The sequence below is a fragment of the Notothenia coriiceps genome, unplaced genomic scaffold (genome assembly GCF_000735185.1).
Source record: "Notothenia coriiceps isolate Sejong01 unplaced genomic scaffold, NC01 NC01_scaffold00028799, whole genome shotgun sequence".
Classification (NCBI taxonomy): domain Eukaryota; kingdom Metazoa; phylum Chordata; class Actinopteri; order Perciformes; family Nototheniidae; genus Notothenia; species Notothenia coriiceps.
This window is the reverse complement of record NW_011361500.1, coordinates 441,036-464,095: the sequence shown is the minus strand read 5'-3', so window position 1 is coordinate 464,095 and position 23,060 is coordinate 441,036. Positions and strand designations below refer to the sequence as shown.

The 23,060-nt window shown below is 37.7% G+C and overlaps 3 protein-coding genes across 8 annotated transcripts in view; 2 read left to right on the top strand and 1 right to left on the bottom strand.

Moving 5' to 3' along the window:
* Window positions 1-711: 711 nt before the first annotated feature.
* Window positions 712-7,252, bottom strand: arr3b (arrestin 3b, retinal (X-arrestin)). Its single transcript, XM_010786159.1, has 16 exons — window positions 7,242-7,252; window positions 4,259-4,289; window positions 4,039-4,099; window positions 3,894-3,938; window positions 3,601-3,794; window positions 3,381-3,440; window positions 3,212-3,285; window positions 2,950-3,085; window positions 2,784-2,868; window positions 2,526-2,598; window positions 2,172-2,309; window positions 1,972-2,049; window positions 1,848-1,871; window positions 1,695-1,744; window positions 1,531-1,534; window positions 712-1,085 (listed from the first exon to the last, which is right to left on the bottom strand). Exons 1-16 carry the CDS (start codon window positions 7,250-7,252, stop codon window positions 1,052-1,054), a joined length of 1,098 nt encoding a protein of 365 aa, XP_010784461.1. The 3' UTR covers window positions 712-1,051.
* A 180-nt stretch (window positions 7,253-7,432) lies between these two features.
* Window positions 7,433-18,516, top strand: gdpd2 (glycerophosphodiester phosphodiesterase domain containing 2). Of its 3 annotated transcripts, XM_010786120.1 has the most exons (17): window positions 7,433-7,552; window positions 9,263-9,322; window positions 9,729-9,955; window positions 10,870-10,973; window positions 11,110-11,203; window positions 11,464-11,523; window positions 11,617-11,715; window positions 11,832-11,925; window positions 12,462-12,607; window positions 14,231-14,313; window positions 15,066-15,225; window positions 15,330-15,536; window positions 15,622-15,770; window positions 16,450-16,597; window positions 16,762-16,844; window positions 16,928-16,956; window positions 17,828-18,516. In XM_010786120.1, exons 3-17 carry the CDS (start codon window positions 9,878-9,880, stop codon window positions 17,899-17,901), a joined length of 1,608 nt encoding a protein of 535 aa, XP_010784422.1. In that variant the 5' UTR covers window positions 7,433-7,552; window positions 9,263-9,322; window positions 9,729-9,877; the 3' UTR covers window positions 17,902-18,516. The 3 variants fall into 3 exon arrangements, with proteins under 3 accessions (XP_010784422.1, XP_010784424.1, XP_010784423.1); XM_010786122.1 differs by lacking the exons at window positions 9,263-9,322; window positions 10,870-10,973; XM_010786121.1 differs by lacking the exons at window positions 7,433-7,552; window positions 9,263-9,322 and having other exon boundaries at window positions 9,868-9,959.
* A 1,357-nt stretch (window positions 18,517-19,873) lies between these two features.
* dlg3 (discs, large homolog 3 (Drosophila)) overlaps window positions 19,874-23,060 on the top strand; it is a 71,113-nt gene continuing 67,926 nt past the window's right edge. For 2 of the 4 annotated variants that reach the window (XM_010786124.1, XM_010786123.1), the window contains exons 1-2: window positions 19,875-20,088; window positions 20,999-21,130. In XM_010786124.1, the coding sequence (XP_010784426.1) occupies window positions 20,046-20,088; window positions 20,999-21,130 (175 nt within the window). In that variant the 5' untranslated portion in view covers window positions 19,875-20,045. Of the gene's footprint in view, window positions 20,089-20,998; window positions 21,131-23,060 lie in introns of all 4 variants that reach the window. The other 2 variants (XM_010786127.1, XM_010786129.1) reach the window with 2 other exon arrangements.

Sequence of the window (23,060 nt, the reverse complement as noted above, 5' to 3'; positions counted from 1 at the left end):
CATTTCACATCATTAATCAAAATATGCAAATTAACTAAAGGTATTAAATAAATGTGGTGGAGTATAAGTACACTTTGTACATTGTAATTTTAGTGGGGTAGAACTACAAAGCAGCAAACAAATGTAAAATAATAATAAAGTACTAGTCTCTCAAAATTGTACTCGAGTGCAGTAGCCTACTTGAGTAAATGTATTTTGTTGAATATTTTTTAATAGATTTGTGCTAGAAACAATTGGTGAACATTTACTGACATTAGACCTACAGGTAGATTACTCTGATAAAGCTGACATTTACAAAAAAAACTTGTTTAAATAAAGGCATAAAGAAAATGAAGAAGAACATAAATAAAAATATTCTCAATGGTTTAAAATTTGAGTCACAATCTTTAGCTATATGATCCAGAGCAGGGCATTATATCAACTATTTACAAAGAAATGTGTGGCTGTTCATTTGAGTCACAAATGAAATATAAGCATTTAACATAAAAGTACAAATATATAAATTATCTCAATATAGAAACTAAATAGATTAATCATACGAATGTTGGCATTTTATCAAGTTATTGGTTTATATAGGAAGGTTTATAGTTTCAAAAGTAAATTATAGTTATTAACATAAACGTTTGTAGCAAAAATAAACGAACATAATCCAATAACTGGTGAAACAATGTTTTTATTTCCTTTTCTTGACCAATAGAGAATGACACAAGTAGGAGTATTTTGGTAATTTCACACACAACGCATTAATTAAACATTAATTGAAGGGTTGTCAGTCTTAACACACAGAAAGAAGAGTCTACTCTAATGTTCATTTCCTTACACAAGAAAATATTATTGTATCTAATTATTGCTTTAATGGAATTCATGTAAATATCCCATAGAGTTGAACTCTTGTGGTGCTCTCACGGTGATGCCTAATACAACTGTATATGAACATGTGAAATAAGAACATTTAGTGACTTAATGACACTTTGTGCTTTTTTTTACTGGTACTGAGTTCCTTTGTGTTCTGAGTTTTTGTCAGAGAGGTGATTTTCCTTCGATGGTCATCTCAACCCTCCATGGCTTCGATTGAGATGTCGGCCCTGTTGGCATGAAACATAACAACCGATTCTGTGAGTCCAACACTACAATAAAATGGTAATATTAATGTTTATTAATGTCATTTTTAATACAAATTTAAAGTTAAAAGGTCAAACTCAATAAAGGACCATCACATTTAGCTTCTTTCCGAAGTCCTCATAACCTTAACTTTGCAATTGCTCATCTTTCACATGAAAGATGGAACAAGGTATTTATTATTAGAAAATACATGCATTGCAGCCGTTGAAGAAGTTAACATACATTGACGTAAACATACTATATCAGTGGTTACCTCACCTGAACTAAATAGGTTTTTATTCCAAAGTGCTGTGGTTAGGAAAACAAAGAAACACACAGGAGAAAAGTATAAGCAACTACTGCCACAAACTGCCACAAACTAAAAAACAGGAGAATGCATGTTTTTCTTAAAGACTGTTTTATACTTACACTTCTGCTCAGGATACACCAATGATAAGCGGTTTAAGGATGACAGGGAAGGGAATTAAATAAAACATGTTAATAAATTCATATTTTCTATATTTGTTTTAATGTTTGAAGTGTCTCAGGAAGCAAAATAAAATTGCAATAAAGTGAAAAATCAATGCACTCACCTGCGGGTTTGGGGGACATCAGAGTCAGAGGAAGCTCCACTGTGACATCGCTGAAAAGAAAGGTTTTAATATGAAAAAATATACAGAATAGTTAATTATGTATTATTCAAACTAATAACACTTGACCAAAGGTGATGGGTGGTCAATATTTACCTTCCTGTAAGTCCACCAAGCAGGCTTTTGTGAGAAATAATAAGAAGAACATTTTAGTCAGCACAATTTGACACTAAATGTAAAAGTATTCTCCGCTAATATTTTCTATGCTGTTAAAACTTACCCTCCGCCAGCCACCATTAGGTTGACTTTGACTTTGTAGGAGACGAGGATTCCCTGAATTTCTTTTTCTCCTTGACTCCTGCGAGAAGACAGAAATAATTTTACCTTTCAGAGCTTGAGGATTTGGTCTAAGACACAATAAGAGGATGAAACCCTCTCCTGGGCTCACTGTAAGCCCTTTGACGAGAGAACTAGGCTCACAGGGTTGTGGATGCTAAGTTGGTGTCGCCGTCTTTTAGCCGTCCGTCAACTGAAAGACCTCTCTTCTCAACGCTGTTGGCCAGCAGGGGGGTTATTTGGAAGGACTTCTCCAATGTACCATTGGATTCAACTGTCTCCCTGTGTATAGCAGTGAAATACATAAATTACAAATTGACATTATTTGTGTTAATTAACCTTTTTTCAACACATAGGGAAATGTAACAATGACTCAACTTTTTTAGTAGCTTTATTACTTCAATATAAGGGAATTGGAATGTGAAAATATACCTTTTATATGGCATATGTTTTAAGAATAATTAGGCAGAAAGTCTCTAGATACAGTGAAAGCCTTACCCAAACTCCTCAGTGGACACTGCCTTGGTGTAAGTGTCAGATGAGTAGAGCACCACATTTGTTAGCTGCTCAACTAAAAGAAAAAAATAGCTTAATTAGAATGATCTATGAAAATATCTCTTGAACATACAATAAATACACACATGCATACTTTAACCCTTATAATCTTTTCTATCTTTATTCAATTACAATCTACATACAAAAACAGAATTACGGATTTCAATTCAATCAAGCTTTAGACCTTTACTCACTGCTCACCTGAGAGTTGGATTTTCTTCACAATCTTATTAGTTTGGTTGTTGATTTTCACACTGACAGTGATTGTTTCTCCATGGTAATAAATCTGCAAAAATAATAATTTATGTCTAATTATTTTAGCAACAGTTTAGTACAACAGAAATATAGTATGTAGACTTTGATGTACCTCTTTTTCAAGGGAGGCCTCCAGGTTCACAGGTTTGTCACTCATCATAAACTGTTTGGATATTTCAGCCTTGGGTCCGGGCTTGTTGCTAATTGGTGCAAATTGTATTTTGCGAATCATCAGACGACAAGTGTCCCTAAGAACAGAAAAAAAGACACACAAAGACAGTCAGGGTTAGCCTTTCTATATGTCCTTTATTCTGCTGCAGTGTAAGCTTAATGCAATACATGATTGGGCTGACGGTTTGACTGAGCATACATACTTCTTGGCTGGTTCATCTGCAGGGTCGGCTTTGTCTGCAATATATGCTTTAACCTCAAAGTCCACACCACAGGCCTACAAAACAACACAACCCACATATGATTTATTGGTCCAACATTCAAAGTACTTTATAAAATTGAATGAAAGGGATAATAAAAATGTAGGAGTACCTTGCCTGTATCATTTGGCCCAGGCTGTAGGGAGACTGAGCAGGGGAGATCTGTTGGCATCTACAACAAATAAAACAAAGCACATGAAAAAATACCGTTTTAAATGTGATTACTAGAAAGTAAAAGCAAAGTAATGATCTGTTGGCGATCACTCTAATATTTGACTGAAATGAGTTGTTATGCTCTAAAAATAGTGACTGATTGTGTTGTGTTTCTTTACCTGGAAGGAGAAGGGATATCCTTGTTCCCCAACTTTCTTCATGAGGCATTCCTGCATTGGTGTCAGGGTTGGGCTACCACCTGTGGCAGGATACAACTGAACACGCTGGATCCAGATGTCTCTCCTGAAGGACAGCCCAATAACATCCAAATCCTCACTTCCATAGCGGAAGGCACAAGCAAGGTAGACAAATACTGTAATGAAAAGGGAAATATTTAGTGTAGTCTTTGGATTGCATAAATGCTGGTTAACCTTTATTATTAACAGCAAATGAAAGACAGTGGTCCAAATACCTTTTTTGCCATTAAGATTAGCAGGGTCCACTTTAATAACACCATCTGCAAATGAGAGCAAAAAACAAAAGCATTAGATTATACAAACCCACAGAGTGTATGTGGGCACATTTCAGGAAGTTCAAACAGAAATTGAGCCCCGCACCAACTATATCCACTGAGCCCACATGGTCCGTAAAGTCTCTTTTCCCCAAGTACAGGGCAATCTGAGGGAAACCGAGAAAAGAGGAAAACACTTACTCCTCTGCCAAGGTTACAAGAGTTTGGAATTTATTTCTGGATTTGGAATATAACTCCATACAAAATGCACTCCTCCCTAAGCCCAAGAGGTTCCCTGTAATGATTATATTATAGAGGCCACTTACATCTCCGTTGCCGCTGGTCTTCTTGTATACCCTAAATAGAGAAAGAATGGAAAAGACATTGAATCAGTCTTTACATTTTACACCATTAATTTACAGCTCATTTAATACATTTAGAAACAACCATGACACCTTCAGGAATCAAGTCCAAATGTCCCCCTTGTAATGCCATTTTTTGTTGCTTATTGCTTTACAATAATTTAGTTATTTTCAGGCAATAGTGTTGTGACTTCTTAGTTGCCATCCCCCATTAGGATAGCACCACCCCCCCTCCCTCCCCACTGCTCAGGGATTAGTGCTCAGGATAGAAAGTCACCTGCTGGCACGAGTCTAATCTGGACATAAAACGAAATGTGTTTTAATAAGTCAATGCATTGTTATTTGTAACACATGCAAAATGAAAACAATCCCATTGTGAATCACAGTTTGGATTTGTGTTAATAAATTCTATACTTGGCCTAGACTACACTCATGGAAATGGCGTTTTCCTGAAAACTAATCCTATGTTCCTCTATTTAGTGTTGAATACTGCTTGTAAACATGTGAAATACTCAAAATTAATATCCCAAATATTTGTTTGATCAATTTATTTCCTAACCATGCAAGCGCAGTCTCTTTGCTCCATGCAAACAGCCACAAACAAGCAGGTAATCCTTTGTGGGGTTGGCCTCCTTCCAAGGTGTAATCCTGTTTAACTTTACTTTTGTATCGTAAACCTCTTTTCAAGGATCACATCGACACAATCCACTTTAATCAGGATTTACCCATAACCTGTAAACCAGGTACACCGGCCCGAAATCGGCAGTAAATGGGAGTCGGGCCGAACATGAGCGTGGGAACGCCCTATTCGGAGTGGTGTGCGCCGCACAGTCGGGTCTTTTCTGCCGACCTGACGCCTTTTCTCGTCGGGAACACTACCAGAAGTCGGACAAAGGGATAACACTGATTGGCTGTTCAGCTAGCGAATCAGTGCATGAGAAGCGTTAACGGAAGTGAGGGAGGTAAACAAATGATTTAAAATGGAAGATGGAACACACACGGACGGCTATTTCACCTCATCGGTTTATAGAGNGTAAATGGTATGTTACGTAGTAGGCTACTTACCCCACTACAATTCAGAGGTAAATTGTGTAATTGTAGCCTACTCCCCTACAGGTAGCGTATTAAATAAATGTAGGGGAGTAGGCTACAATTACACAATTTACCTCTGAATTGTAGTGGGGTAAGTAGCCTACTACGTAACATACCATTTACATACTCAACTAAAGTACAAGTAGGCTATTTCTAAATCACAAGTACAGTACTTGATTATACAAGTTAGCCTATTTCCCACCTCTGGTCAACAATGTTAGATCTTTATGTCAACTTACTAATAATATATCTTGAGTATTATCATAAAAATAGCACGTTTATTTATTTTAACAAACCACGTTCTCCAAGTAAAATCTATAGAACATATAATGTTTAATCTTTTTGAAAAATAGAGATCGGACCATCAGTAACAGATCATCAGTCTTGTGTACAGATCAGTCCGATAAAGTCATGCCAAAACAGCGACATTTTACGCGATAAATACGGGTTTAAATATCAGCATTTGCCACGGAAGGCGAGTGGCAGCTACCGTAAACCTTCTCTTAACTCGGTAAGTTGTGGCATATACTTGCCACGGCAAGTTGTGGCATGGTTGTGGCATATACTTGCCACGGCAAGTTGTGGCATCTGTGGCATATACTTGCCACAGATACCACATCTGTGGCATATACTTGCCACAGATACCACGGAGTAGCGGCCTCTGTGGCAGATGCCGGAAGTACTTGCCACTGCCCGCAGATGCCACGAAATGCGCTTGCTGTCTCTCCCTCCTTCGCGTCGAAAGGAGCCAGTTGAGGTGGTTCGGGCACCTAGTAAGGATGCCACCTGGGCGCCTCCCTAGGGAGGTTTTCCAGGCACGTCCAGCTGGGAAGAGACCGAGGGGTAGACCTAGGACCAGGTGGAGGGATTATATCTCTTCGCTGGCCTGGGAGCACCTTGGAATCCCCCAGTCAGAGCTGGTTGATGTGGCCAGGGAAAGGAAGGTTTGGGGCTCTCTGCTGGAACTGCTACCTCCGCGATAAGCGGGAGAAGATGGATTGATGGATGGATGGATGGATGGATGGACAACATGCCCTCAATAAAACCAACATATAGTTCTACTTTAATCAAGGTATCATTAAATACATTATTTCTATGCGGTGGAAGAAGTCAGATCATCTACTTCAATAGAAATAACAATACCAAAATGTACTTATATACTTCACTTTAATTTCAGCTATTTGAAGTAGGGTTCATTTCAATTGCTTTATAAACTGCTGGTGAGTTCCCCCTGGGGATCAACAGTCTTTCCATGTTTTGTCATTGACATTTATGAAAATACTCAAGTAAAGTAGGCCTATAGGACTGTAGCATAGCATAGGCCTTCTTACATCTAGTAATACTTAGTATAGTTTACTTAGTTACTTTTCTTCTATGTTGACTCTAGTTTGTGAAGGAAATAATTGTTTTTAAAAAAAAATGAAGAGAGATGAGATTAGATGAAAGGAATTTCATCAACAATTGATTTAAACTCTAAACTCACGTGCCAGTGCCAGCAGAGCTCCCATCAAAGGCATGCTTGGGTTTGTGTGTGCCTAAGACATTTACCGGGTCTTTGTTTTGAAACATTTTGAAGTACAATATGCATTTATCTTGTTTTATTTGATTCGAAAGTTCACTGTGATTATTGAGTAATGTTTTAAAGTCTGACTAGAGCCATTGGAGTAAAAAAGCCGTTGGGATACATAAGGAAATAAAGGCAGAAAAATGATTGATAAATAAAAAACATTTAAATCATATCCCTCGGAATATTTAGAGAAACATAAGAATAACATTAACAAATTAGAATATATCATGTGGGGCTTTTCAACACAAGGCTAATTGGACAAAAGCAATATTTGGTGTCGTAAAATACCTTTCAGTCATTTTTAAGGGCTTTAATTGTTAAAGAGGATCCTGTGGAGCAGAAGTATTCTCAGAGAGTGTAGAGAGATACAGGTTTAGTGAGTTTACATTAAAGCATACCTAGTGGAACTGTTTGGATCCTCCCTCTCCGTTAAGGCTACACCCCTTTGTCCTCGCACCCATTCATGTGGTACCATTCACATTCACTCTGCGACTCACAAAGTGGAAAGGATGCAGGAGAAGTAGAGTGGAAGCAGTCAGAGTGGTTTTCCCACGGAGAGAGGGAGTACGAAGGAATTTAACAAAGCAGTGCAATTTATGGTGAGTCTCTTGATTTGGTAGATTCTACAGATGCTTTTATAACACCGGTATGATTAAATTCCTGAATTCTTTTCATTCTTTGGGATTTTGTGCCCTTGATGCAAAGGATTAAAAAGATTCAAGTAGAAAGGTACAGCATCGCAATTTCTGCAAGGACATTTTGGCTTAAAGCTGAGGGTATCTGTCTTGTCACATGTAAACCACTATGAAGTTTTCAATCATTTGACATCATCATTTATATATATTAATAATATAGTATGGCATACTTTTTTTATTGTAAACATTTTAGCCATTTGTTATTTAATTGTTCAAGATCACAACTTGGTATTGACACCATTCACTCTTTGCTAGTTAAACATCATAAATACACCAAACTGAATGCAAAGAAAAAAGCAATAAATATAGGAAAACAAATCAAAAGGCAGTCTGAATACCCAACTGCTGCACCTTTTAGAAGCTTACAGGGAAATAATGGGGTAAAAGACTATATTAAATGATAAACTCCAAGTCAGTTGAAAAAGAAATACATGTTTACAACACTGAATACAATTAAAAGATAGGTATAAAAACAAAGCACTAGATGTGGGTTTTTGGATGTAGATGGTTGAAATGATTTTAGTTCACGTTGTATTGACAACTGTTAAGGGGTTTCTGATGCCTAAATTAGATACTAAAGAGGGAAGTTGATTAGAAAAAATGAAACTTGATGATCGGTGGCAAAACATTTTCTGTTCATAAGGAAAGTCACCACAAAGCAGTACATTTCTTTTTTCAAGAGGAAGTTCAGCTGCATGATGGTACGCATAAGGAAGAGTGACAGTGACTATTAATGGGTTTTATCTTATACTTTGTGTTATAAACATAAATCATGTAAACAAATCTGTTTGGGCATGTACTCTGTCGTTATTCTTTATCGCTTTGATTAACGCCCTAGATTTTTGTGACTAATTACAGTTAACATTGCCAAACAGAGTAAAGTGGCAGAGTAGATTAAGAAGGTGTGTCTCCTTGTTATCGTTTAATCTGCTTCACAATGCAGGTACCACAATGTGCTGTTCATGTTGATTTATCTATTGTATTAAGATATAGACTCCTCATTTGAAGCATGTATTAAATGTGCTTATGTATGAGTTGGTTAATAAGAGTGAGAATTAATATATTGAAATATTAAGCAGTGATGGCTTCCAGCTAGTGTCTTTGGCAGGGTCATGAAAACATTGTTGTAAGGAATTCAACTGTAAAGAAGAATTTCATGGTGCTTTGATTATAAGTGGGACATTTGTATTTCAGTTTCTTTTGTCACAGTCGGCTTGATCTCAAATACAACAGTTTTACTCAACATTGAGTTCAGGTTTAATAACTTCCTTGTACTGTAAATTAAGTCTGCTTTAGAAAAGGTGTTTTATGTTTCATGCCAGCAGCATTTACACCTGTGGATCTGTCCAAACATGCATAAATTAGATTTGAATCTCCTAATTATTTAGCAGAAGCTCATTCTTCAAGACCTCGTTTACCTGCTTTTTCTATATATGCCCTATAGCTTTCACTTGCTCAATACCCAGAAGGCTTTGACTGTGGGAAAAACCCACCGCTAAAATCAAGTCCAACAAGAAACAGTTGGTCGTGTGAAACCTCATCACAACAGAAACTTTTATTGCTCAATATGCCTGTATTGTTGTGACAAATAACATGTATAATCACCCACTTCAGGTCTAAAGGGGGGAACGAAACCGGGCACAACTGTGAAATGATCTGCCCCAACAAGTTGAGGTATCTTGGCTATTGCATCTTAGCATGGCATCATCCAAATCTACCCCTTCTAAAATCATTATCCAGTTCCAAATAGGTTTCTCTTCACTTTGTCCGTTAAAAACCAGTTTGTTCTTTACTTGCACTGTTTGTTTTCCTCCGCCCCCTCTCTGTGTGCATGGATGTGCCTGTCACTGTGGATGTTTGTGCTGCACAGCCTCCAATAGTGTGACTTCACTCACTGGCCAGTCTTTGCACTACTCAATACCCCATGGTGTTGGCTATTGTAAGTGCTGCCAGTGGTGATACCCCATTTTGCACACTGGTTCTATTGTGAGGGTTATTGAGCAGGGATCGCCTTAATACCTCCTCCCCTCATTTGCTTTCTGTCACAGTCGTCTTTTTCTTCCTCCTTTACACTTCATAGGTTCGGAGAAGTGAATGAGTTGGGGCCTCTTCTTGGTATCCACAGAAAGTGCTATCTGGGCTCCTCCATCCTTCTTCAGGCTGCATGTATCAGGTGTCCAGAGTGGACAGGATCTGTACCTCCTACACTGTGAATGAGGAGGAGACGTGATGCCTCGAAAAGAAAGCTGGAGCAAAGTGTGCTGCAGGGTCGTATATAGCTGCCACTGGAAAAGTAAGGTCAAAAAAGTGAGTATTTCTAGCCATATTTATGTTTATATTTAAGTTATTAAATGACCATATGGAAGTTTGAATCATTGATGTTCATCATTCCTTTGTCACTGCCTTATACTGTCTGTATGTGATGGTTCTAAAATAATTGACCAAAATCACTTTACCTTTTTCCTTCTTCAGGTTCTTTTGTTCCTTCATTGGGCGTAACTCCAAACAAATCTCTGTAATCATGGATTAACATTCCACCAGACTGAATTCAGAAATATTGCTGTTTTTTTTTTTTTACAGAACGCTTACAAAAGATGGACTTTGTAAAATAATAATAATAATAATAATATTTTGTATTTGTAAAGCACCTCTCTAAATTCTCCAAGACACTTTATGATAGCATACAAACAAGCATACAAACTACATGAACAAACCAAATGTAATGAAATGATAAGAGAACATCTGAAACAAATAGCTGACAGTCAACCAGCGGAGACTTGAGATAGAAGAAACTTGGTGCAGCCTACAGGAGATAGGGATGTCATGAGGGTAAGGAAATATATGTGCCAACAAAAAGAAGAAACCTTGCAGGCCCAAACAGGTTTTCTATTTTTTTAAATCTGGAACAGGATTAAAAGGGGGAGGAGGATGTTGGGGACTTTAATTTACAAGAATGAGAGGGTAGAGGTGTGTTGTTGATGGCCAAGGAGCATAAAGGACCTGTTTGTGTGAAGTTGTCATGAGATTGAAGGGCGAGAGAGCAATCATAAAAAAATGTTGAAATTGTTCCATTGTCTTCTCAGATCAAATTCCCTTTGGTATCAATTCCCACATACTTTATTCTGATCACAAACAGAATACAAAAGATGTTATTTTATTAACGACCAAATAGCTTAGAAGTGTGAAAATGAATAATATTTCACCTGTTCTTTTCATGTTAGCATGCATGCTGTTGGCTATCATATGTGGCTCTGGTGTCCCTGCTCTGCCTGTGCTGGATGTACATCTGTCTGGTTACTTATAATGACCGAGAAGATGTGAACTGGTGAGTGATCACCAACATACAAACAAATAGCCCACATGGAATCTAGCTCAAAAGCCCAGAGTCCTCTCTTTTCTTTTCTTTTCTTTATCGGTGACCTTTATCCTGCTAACCCTGCGCTGCCCTCTTTTGTTCTCAGGCAGGGCTTCCAAAATCTGAAACTATGGGTGAACTGGTTCATGGTGCTCATCATAATTTCCGCAGTGTTGACCAGCTACTGCGTTCTGCTGCTGGTGAGAATATAGAATAAAGCTGTGATGTTGAAATACTGTGGTACCGTGGTTGCAGAATAATACAGAGTGCTGGTAAATACTGGCATGAGATGGTATGATTATAAAAGCTAAATAGGAAACATTAAATAGCTATTGCCTTGTATCAGATTTGGTGGGTTGAGTAAAAAGCTTTGTAGAGTGTATCTACTAATGATTAGAGAGGAAAGGTACCATAAACTGTTTTCATAAACAATTTTACAATCTAATATATTTCATTACAGCTATTTGCATTCTTCCAAGTTGTCTTAAGAGAACCACTCAACTTACACTGGCTGCACAAGGTATCAACAACATGTAAATCTCAATTTTTTAAAAACAATTATGCTTTGGTTGGAGGGATTGTTTATTATGCTTTTTATTTTTTCTGTTCTCAGATATTGTTATTTCTTGGTGTGATTTTCGTGGCGTTGGGATTGACAGGAATTTCTTGGAAATGGTCAGAAGAATGGCCAACTATTCCTCTTTCACTCCAGGTACAGAAAGTGTGTAAGGGAATAATATAATGTCGAAGTGTAAATGTCTGTTGTTGTTTTTAACGTAGTTGTCATTGTACAGCAAGTTTTTGATGTGCACGTCGGCCTCTCTGCAGGCCACAGCTCCTTTCTTGCAGTTTGGTGCTGTTGGGGCGCTGACGCTGCTGTCTTCGTTCGTCTTCAAGGGCATTCACGCAGCCAGAGAAAAATGTATGTCTCAGATGTTACATAAAATAACAAGAACCACAGCAATGTGTTCCTTCATCAACACAAAAATGGCCAAACATACGTATTTTTAAAGAGTCTATTTTGAGATACATTATAGGTTGATAGAAAGAGTGAATCAACATGTATTATATAAATGAAAGAGGACACAGATATACCTATCTGTATCACAACTGGCAACACCCTTAATTATGGAGTTGTGTCCCCAAATCTTAACCATTAATTTTCATGAAACTCAGCGAGGGAAACACAGATGTGTATTTCAACAAAGCTGTCACTACTAATTTCTCTTCTTAAGGTGTTTTTGTAAAATATGTACCGAAACATTCATGTGTCAATACATGCAAGGACAAATAGGAAACACGGACTGGAACAGCACGATATGCATTACACTCCCACAGAACAAACATTGCTTGTTATTTACTCACACTTTCAAAGGGATTTTGTACCGGTTCTCTGTTAAGTCTTGGTGTAAACAACTCAAAATGAAAGCCTTATTGTTTTACTTTTGTTCTCACCAGGGTCCAAGTTCCTGATTGGAGCAGTATTTGTGGTGCTGTCAGCAGCCATCTTCCTGTGTCCCCTGATCATCCAGTCTCCTTGTCTGATAAAGCAGGCTGAATTACCTGAAAAACCAAAGCTGATTGGTCACCGCGGAGCACCGATGGTGAGCATCCTGTTTTACTTGACAACACCCAAAACGTACACACAATTCTTTTCAACTTGTTTTTCAACTCTAAATGTATTGTCCTTCAGGGGAAATGTGTCTCGCAGCCAGGTAAAACAAATAACACAAACATGAATACTTCAAGTAACCTATAGAATCATCCATCAACCGTTATTTTGGAAACTATTCCTCAGCTAAATCCTCATGAGTATTTACCCGTTTGGTGGACGAGGGAAAAAACTATTGATTACCCCGTTTTATCTGACCTTTGATCTTCTAAATCCCTGAAGAGGATATGGAGGACTGTCAAAATATCTTGAGCCTTTGAAATTGCTCTCTTACAATAAATGTGGACGGATCAGGCAGTTTAGCAACAATAATCTTGTTTGAACGAGCTGCCATCCCAGTTATAAATATTGTGTGTGTAGTCAGAGGAGAGCAGTTTAGTGATAATTTAAAGGAATAATTTGACATTCAGAGAAATACGCTTCTCACTTTCTTGCTTAGAGAGAAAGGCTCCAAGCCAAAACATATCTGCTATATAACACCCATAGAACATCAATTTGTCATTTATTCTCCAACTATAACTATATATTATGTTGAGTTTACATTACAATATTGTCAGGGAATAATTTGCCCTGCATGTCCTCCCTCGCCCTCTGACGCAGATGCCCAGCCTTGGACAGCATGCTATCTCCCTTAAGGAGGGGCTGCCCTAGCATTTTGTTGTTGTTACCAGTTTACGACCGGGCAACTCTCTGTCAGAGATAGTTATTGTTGTGGGACACCTGGAACACACCCTTCTCGGGGTGTAGATTAACCCGAGCCATATGCAACAACAAATGTGATTCAGTGTCCTCAGCTGTTTAGTCTATCTATTGAAGAATGTTGATTATTACACTCTGAACTAGTTCAAACCTGGAACTACAGAAGAGTTCTTCAGAATTGATTTGGCATCTCTACCGTGTGGTCAGATCGTGGCCCGTGACATGTCTTGTCAATTCTCCGGCCGAAGCTCCAAATAAACCCTCAGTGTTTGACATCAAAAATCCAGCTCTCCTCGTGTCTCTCTGAGTCCTGACTCCAATTCCTTCAAAAGTTTCCCCCACAAATATATGTCATTTAGCTGACGCTTTTATTCAAAGTGACTTGCAATAACCCATAAAGATACAACAAGGATGCACACACATTCCCGACGAAAAAGCCAATCCATTGAAGTGGTAGTGCATAAGTTTCAAATGGGCTAAATTATTTTACTGACATTTTTGTGTGTGTGTTTGTTAAATGTAATGGCAAAGGTACAAGCAAAACAGGTCAACAGGATTTCAGTTTGTGACGGAAGATATATAGATTTTCTTCTGTCCTGTGGCAATTGGGAATTCTAGTGTGAGAACTGATATGTTGTGACCTACAAAAAAATGATATGATTGGCTCAGCTGTGAGTGCATGTCCAATCATGTGAGAGCCCCATATGCTTTGCAATTCTGTCCCTGTTAGTTTTTGTGCTCTTGTATCACTGTCAATAAGCTGAATGTAATACTGTAAAAGTGAGGTTAGCTTTAGGGTATTTTTTTAGCTTAAGCCCATGAATGTCTCTCACCCATCTGTCCTCCCTGTATTCAGATGGCCCCGGAGAACACCATCATGTCGTTCAACGAGAGCATCTCGTGCGGCGTCATAGCCTTCGAGACAGACGTACAGCTCAGGTACGATGAATTTCAGTGATTTCAGTGATTTCTACAGATCCAAAGCACCAAAGCACCAAAGCAAAAAAAAGGTAAACTATAGCGCATACACTCAGTGTGTTCGCTATATTTTACCTTTTTTTTTACTGCACAAATACAGTTTTCAATTATAAAGCTGACATATTATGATGGAAAATATTTATATTTATTTTGAAAACAATGATCAGACAAAAGTATAGCAGGCTTCTCTTTGTTGAAATAAATACTGGCTTTACAGTATTTTATCATAGCTATGTTGTCTAGTTTGGATGTCCCTCGTTAACTTTAATGAAATGTAATTCTAACATTTCAGTTGCCTGAAAAAGTCTTGTTCAGTGTATAATTGTACTTAGCTGAACCTTATTGTGTTGTATTTGGTTAAAAATAAAAAGATGGAGATGGCCAAAACGCAAATATGGAGGCTTAAAAACCATAGACCATAAACCAATTGGGGATGTTACTTGACTAGTGGTGTCCACCTCCCCACAATAGATGCTAATGTTACATATTATAGTAGCATGACATTTATCATTTGATCAGCTTTTATCTGGTTGTTGATCAATTCAAATGACTGATCTATATTGCTTTGTGTTGCTCAATCAATGTTTTTCCTTTCAAGAGTGTCTTATTTGCCCACAGAGGTCAAAGAGGGTCATGAATTACTCAATGTACCTTTAAAATTGGGATTGTTCCGGCCTCACAGATGCTTTTTTTAATTTGTTTTTCTACAATAGTAAAGATAGAATTCCATTCTTGATGCATGACAATCGGTCTGGGTTCCTGCGGAGAACAACAAATGTTAAAGACAAGTTCCCCAACAAGGACTTCAACCAGAGCGCAGACCTGACCTGGGAGGAACTGCAGAGTCTGAATGCAGGCGAATGGTTCATAAAGGTAAGGGCTGGCTGTGCTGTGACACATGCTTATCTTCACACTCACTTTTAAAGGTTGATGTGGTATCATGCAACAGTTACAGGAAGTGTCCTCTGGCTTTCCAGACAGATCCTTTCGAGTCAGTGTCAAAGCTGTCAGAAGAGGAGAGGGAAACGGCGAGGAATCAGACCATACCCTCCTTACGTCAGCTCCTCGACCTCGCCAAGCAGCACAACATCTCAGTGATATTTGACCTTTACAGTCCAAACCAGGAAAATGACACAGTAGCCACAGTCGACACCATCTTGAGATCTGGCATTGACCCAAGCCTGGTAGGTCTAATTCTGATGCATCTGATGGAATTTGAAATATTTAATGATAATGCATATTTTGTTAAGTTGTTGTTTCTTTTTATAGATCCTCTGGCTTCCTCCAGTTGGAAGAGAATATGTAAATAAGACTGCTCCAGGCTTTATCCATTTCTATAACAACGAAAGTGAGATGGCTAACGAAGAGGGGAACCACCTTAATTTGAAATACAGCAAGTTCAGTACAAATAAAATCAGGTAAAGAAATACATATGGAACTACATACACGCATATCGTCTATGTGCTAATGCACAGTAGTGTGTTATTAACAGTATGTGTAGCAGGCCGAGACACGGTGCTGGCACTCAATAAAAAGACAGAGGAATGTCTTCCAGGGAAAAGGATAAAAAAAAAATGTCTATGGATGAGAAAACAATCCTTGAAAAAAATTGCTAAGGAATGGAATGCCTTTCAAGTGCTGAAATAACTTACTGTACATGTAACGTAATGTGACAGGCTTCATGTCTTCTACATAAAACGAGTCCATGTGAATTCAGTTTTAAAGTGTACAGAACTTTTTGTAGTTGTCTCGCCTTTTATGCAAGAATAAAAACCATTTAATGTTGATTTCTATTTGCTATTGATATTTGTATTTATAGAAATACAAACATGATGTTATAAGAACACTTTGACAGCGAATGCATTGACCAAAAAGGAAGTAAAGACAAGGGCCACAGGAGCGTAATAAATAGCCTACATTTGCATGCACATACATGCACCCATACATTATACTGCACAGAGACAAACATACATATACAGACCTGCAAACGCATGCTGTCCTGCTTTTCCTGTCTTCCAACATATTTATCTTTTAATTTACTTACACTGTAATCGGAGCGAAGTTCTACATTTCAAACGCTGTGTTTATATCTGACAGGGAGACTCAGGGCAGGAACATTACAGTGAACCTGTGGGTGGTTAATGAGCGTTGGCTGTTCTCTCTGCTGTGGTGTGCGGGGGCCAGCTCTGTTACCACCAACTCCTGCCACCTCCTAAAAGACATGGAGAAGCCAAACTGGGTCATGGTGAGTAGGCCTAATACATAATAATACACGTACAGTAGCACATGATTCACTTACTTACCTTTCGGTTTATTTCACTATTTTGTTTTAGATCCAACAAGTTTATTCAAATGTTTTCCAAAACATGTAATGGGCCTTGATCTGATGGGCTTGTTTTTGTGTTTCAGGCGCCTCTTACGTACAAAATAATATGGATTACAGTGGACATTGTATCTATTTTTATAATGATTGGACTCTACATCTTGCAATGGTAAGTGGAACATATGTTTGTGGGTCTGCTATATGAAAGATGTCTATAATAGATTGACTTATCCACCTCACTGTTTCTACCAGGAAAACAAACTGTTTCAGTCACAGACAAGGTAATGTATGATTAGATTTGAAAATAATATTAACATTAGGGCTATAATCAATGATTGTTTTCATTATTCATCAATCACCAGATCTTTTTCAAAATTAAGTTTATTAATGTTTATCAACCTTTTTAGAAAACCCTGAGCAACATCTTCAATGTTGTAGTCCAAAACTCAAATATTTTCACTTCATTATTATGTAAAATTAAAAAAATCTGGTGATGGACGAACTTATTAACCAACTAACTGTTTCAGCTCTAGTTTTCATATATGTAACTAGAATCACTGTAGTTGAGAGTATTAACATTGAAAAATGTCGGCCTTCCCCAAATACCATTGCTATCCATGAATCAATATTTTTATTACACTTTTTTTAAAAGAGGTACAAAATATTACAACTTCTTTCTTAAAGATTTGGTTTTGACGTCAAATTAAAAGCTATGAAATATTTTTACATTGATAAAAATGTTACTGGCAATAAAAAAAGTGAGCCTTTACTTTTAATTTGAGATACATTTTTTAAGTAAGGTATAGTGGACAGGGTTGTAAGGTGTGACATTGACTCAATTAAATGTATAAATTATATACTTAAGCTTGCCAGGTTGTTAAATTTTTTTTTACCTAATTGCAGATTCTTAACATAACAGTATCATTTACAAAAATTTACAATTGCAGAGTTAATGGATAAAAAATCCTTTGAAAAAAATGGATGGACTTAGTTTTGTAGGAACTGCAACAAATTAAAATTGACAATGGAAACTACGTAACATTACATTATCAATACCAAATATAAATGTGGTACTTAAAATATTAGAAAATGGGACCAGCTACTTCACTGAAATGGATGTGTTTAAAACTGTATTTTTGTGACCCCTCACAGGAGCAGAGAAGCAGAGTCCCAATACTTTGGCCTGGGACGAGAAAGAACTGTCGCCCTTCTTGCCCGCCAGGTAGATCCCTGATGCCACCAGGAGATCCAGCCCCAAAACTGACCTACATCCTGGCCTACACCACCAGCATAGTTTAGTCCTATATCAGGAAGAAAGCAAGTTCATGTGACCAACTTTACATAGAGTTCTGAAGCCATTAAAAAGAAAAGAAAATCAGAGTTTATAAGATGTTGACCAAATATCAGCACTGCATGCCACTGGATGGCGGTTTTAGTTTTTTGTTTCTAACTCGAGCGGGTCAACTGGGTTTTGAAGATTATTCTGTTCTACTCAAAATGTAACGTTTCTTTCAGATTGTATGACTGCAATTGCACTGAAGATCTGCACTTGATTTCCTATTGGCACTTTATGTCAAGACGTTTTTTTCTGTTGTTGCTGTTCCATTTTCTTACAAAAATGTATTTCATGTTGTCACAACTGAATGAATCGTATGTACTGTACATCGCTTTTTAAAATGTTGTTTCCATTTCATGCAGTGTAACTAAAAGCATCAAAATCTAAATAGAATTGAATCCTCAACAACATGAATATATTATTTTTAAACACCAAGTACATTTTTATTTTGTTACTGTAAGGTTATGATATATATTAAAAGCGTTGCATCATCATGACAAACATATTCATTTGTTGTTTTTGTTTGTGAAAGGATGGGCGTGACATCTTCTGCAGTTTTCCATTCCAAAACTATATAAAAATGTAAGACTGCTTGCACAACGAATATTATTCATTTTATACATGATAGTTTTAACTGGCTACATATTTTAAGCACAGCTTTGACCTGTAATGGAGTATTTTTACATAGCGTCATTTCTACTTCACATTTTTCTAAAACTGAGATGATAAATAGTAAAGCAAAAATGCAACATTATCCACCTCAGCTTTTCATGATCCATCTGAAACATTGTCAATATATTACAATTTGCACAGGTAACAAAAAAGACTCTGTGTTGCCTCAGGGAGTGAAATTATGACTATTAAAAATAATAGATATCATCTTATAGATTCCACTCATTTTCTTACATGTCAAAATGTGGTGCCTACGTTACCCATGATGCAACTCGACCGACGACCGTTAAGAGTCGGTTCTGTTATGCTAGCTAGCTTTAGGTACTAGGTAGCAGCTAAACTATAATCAAACTGACAGCCTCCAACAGGGATGAGAAACGGGCTACAAAGGTCTGTTTAACTCATTTATTTATCACTCCACACCCCCAGACTTGGTTTTGTTTCATTTTTTAAACTTGTAGTCGTGAATCCCAATCAGACTTATCACAGCTTCCTCTGCTTTGTATGCGAATATAATTGTGTTCACATTAAACTGTAAGCAAGTTCTTACGGAAGAGGATTAGGGCCACATAAGAAACATTTAAAAAAAGGAATGATACATTTTGAGTTCTGACGTTATGACCGTTCTGACTTTAATGTCAGAATCCTGAAAGAAAAATAATTTGTTTTTATTATCTCTTAATATTTAGTTTTCTGAAAAATGTATATATTTTTTTCAGAAAATATCAGAATAGTCAACATTTATTTTGAATACACATCTCAGTTGTTTTTTTAGGATTAGTCATTAGTAAGTAAGTTATCATTTACCTGTGATTTCGTAGCAACACTTTCACACACCGCTAGATGGCACACAATGCTAACGTTTAAAAAAGAGTAATGGATTAGAGGCGATTTTAGGCTGAAGAGAGAAAAATATAACCCGAAGATATGCTGTTTCATTTACTAATTAATCACCCATAATGTAATGGGAAGTCCATCAAAGCTAATTATATGCAGCTAGTTTAAATACTCATACTACACTGTCCATAAGAAGCTAAACCACAGGGCCGTGATCCATGAAGGCGAGGCATGTGTGTGAGGGGAGGAGAAACATGTCACGCACTGGGACCGTTTTCTGCCCAAAAACTTTGGAAAGTTGACATGAAGTAAACAGTCTCCTCTTGTCACATTTCAACCCCTGCCTGTGGGTGTGGACCTCTGCTGCAGAAACACTTCAGACAGACGGGGAGTGTCCAGGCTGGATTTTAAACTCAACCTCTCACTTGTTGTGTAGGAGGCGACCGTTATGGTTGTATAATTATCCTGGACTAATACTGTAATTATTTTTCTTCCTAAAAAAAAAAAACCGAAACTGTAATTTACATGACTTTTTGGGGAGTTGACCACACCATGGTGCATAAATATGGTGAGTACCGTTAACATCACGTTACATCTACGTCACGTGTCTACGTTTTGTAGTAAGTCTCGGTTAAGTTTTAGTGTAATGCCAGCTCAGGAGTTTATGAAAGTTTGTGTACGGGTTTTCATTGTTCCACTTACCTCAGTTATAGTCCATAGAGGAAAACGGGAATGTTCTTTTCCTTAGGGAATGATAAAAGTGAAATACTGTAACTGGGAATTGAGCAACTTCCGGCCAGGAGTGTACTGTTCTGCCAGTTTTTTCGCTCAGATGTTCAGAAACTGTGAAGTTGTTGATTTACCTCCGTGCATGAGCATCATCTCTGCTGAGTTCCTCACCAACCACCGGGTTCAACAACCAACTGTACAGTCGTGTTGCAAGAGAAAAATACCTTTTAATGTGCTCTGCAGGGGAATGTAACAAACAGCAGTCAAGTCAAATATAAAACAGTATTATAATATATTTTCTAAAAAGGACAATCTCACATTTAGAGTTAACCATCTGTCTGAGAGAGTATAACATGAAGTTGTTGCTTCCTGTGTATAGCTACTTCATCATGTCACAACATCACTTTTTACAGCTCCTTTTCTATCTTACACTTAAAATGTTTTTGTAAATATAAGGATCATATATTAAAGAATGTTTGAAATGGCTTCTCTTTCCCCCCATTTTCTCCCTTTTTTTAACAATCATAACACATTTCTGTATCTTATGTGATTCTAAAAAATAATCACAAGTTGCAGACCTAACAGATTTAAAGGGGTATCCTGTTGCTTTTCATATTCTATTGCTTTAAAAAAACAATACAATACATATTTAATGTAACCAAATTCACCCTCAACCCTGTCACGAATGACTGCCAGCATAGGCTCTTTTCAGCTGTTGTCCTAAGAAATGCATTTATTTTGTTTGGCAGACACACAGCGAGCAGTGGGGCTGCTCAGACACTACCAGGCCAACCTGACCAACCCAGAGGAGCAGGCCCTGAAGACCAGCGTGGGCAAAGTCTCCTCAATACTGGGCAGCCAGCTGTTCCATGCCCTTCTTGGTAAGAGAAAAACTTGTTTTGTAGAAGGGACACTTTATCCTTTAGCTTAAATTACATCAGAGTTTTTGCAGTGTGAATTTTCTAAATAACTTTTTCTGTTCATCCCCCTTCCTTCTAAATTAGCTATTTTTTTAATGGTTTACTACACTCGGTTGTTGAAAGTGATTTAGTGTAGCTTCCATACTCTGATATTTGTTGACATGTTGGCTGCAGGCAAGAAAGGATACCGACATGGTCAGGTTGTATTAATTTGTATGAGAAGTTAACTTGGTCTAAATGTTTCCCAATTAAATCTTATGAAAGAGGCCTTTCAGTTTGCCTCACAAAGGTTTCCTCTGTAACACACTAGCATTGTAATGAAAAACCCAATAAAGCCAACCACAACACAGTCTATCTATAGACCGAGTTGTTGTACATTCATACTAGTTACACTGTAAGAGCAAATGTATTCCCTTGACTTGATTTTTTTATGTACCATAACCATAACTTACATCAACAAATTGTAGGTCATTGAAAAACTCACCATTTCCAGAAGGCTATAAACTGCTTCTTAATGAACTCCTGATAACACCCTTAAGTGTGCATAGCCTCTGCTACAGCCACTATATTTACCAGCTTCACTTCTTCACAACGTTGGTGTTTTCGAAAGAGGCTCAGGGAAGCCAATGTGAGTCTGAGTTCTTTTTAGAGCAGATGAAGCACATTATTTCAGCTTAACCAATGGTTGAGTGGTCTTTCTAATTACCACAGCCATGTTATAACGACGCCTGCCCTCGGCTCTGCTGTTGCTACTGCTGACCCACTGCTAGGGAGCTGAGGGGGAGGGGAGGCCCAGGCAGCAGTAAAAGAAATATAACATGACATTTACTAGTGATTTATCTAAAGCAATAATGAATCAACATTATTCCATGTTGTTTGGCAGGTAGGCCGATCCCCATTTTAACAAAGAATACTCAATGATACAAATGATAGTACCTAGTTCGTACTGCAATGAAAACGGGATGGGTTACTGGTTTTGCATGTGGGGTCGGACGGGAGTCTTTTTTTGTATCCCATAATTCAAAGTCAATATTTTAAAACCAAATATGGCTAAACAGGTCAAAGTCTCATCTCAAAGCCTTTATAGTGCAGCATTGATATGCATCCTTTTTTTTGACGGATCAGAAGACACAACTGGTGCTTCTTTTATTGCTTAACAATCCCATAATGCATTTATCCGACCTTCCTTATCAACGTCAAGTTACAGTAACCCTTTTGTTACAGATGTAATCTACCTTGCTATTTATTTTGGACATTTTATGCTCATGTTCAGGTTCATATTTGTATTATGTGCCTCTACTGCGACATGTCTCCATGCTTTAATGTTCAAAAAAGTATTTATTTTTCTCATACTGCCTGTGCTGCAGCACCTCTTTTCACCCTCTGTCTGAAACCAGAGCCCAGTCTGCTCTGATTGGTTAGCTGGCTGGCTCTGTAGTGATTGGTCCCCTTCGTTGGCCTATCATGTACAATGTATTTGAGCGCTAGCCAATAGAAGCGCAAGTGTTACATAGTGATGTCATTCTGTTACAAAGTAAACAAAGGAGTCCGATTAGGCGCGTTCACACCGGAGTACTTTTCCCCGTACTTCTCCCGTTTAGTTCTGTTAGTACCCCTTATGTCGCGTTCACACCAAAAAGAGTACTTAGTGCCGGGAACTTTTATCCCCATTTTTAGTGCATGCTAGAGAGGTGTTACCAAAAAAGTACCAATTTCTATTGGCTGGGCGAATTGCAAACCATGCCCCGTAAAACTCTGAAAAGTTTTTTGAAGCCGCCATGGTATTTGCTGGCATTAGCATTATTAGCATTAGCATTAGCCCAGCGCACTTCTTTTGAGTGCTGCTTTGTTTTCTTCTGAGTTTTTTACCGATCACAGTTTTGTTTCTTGA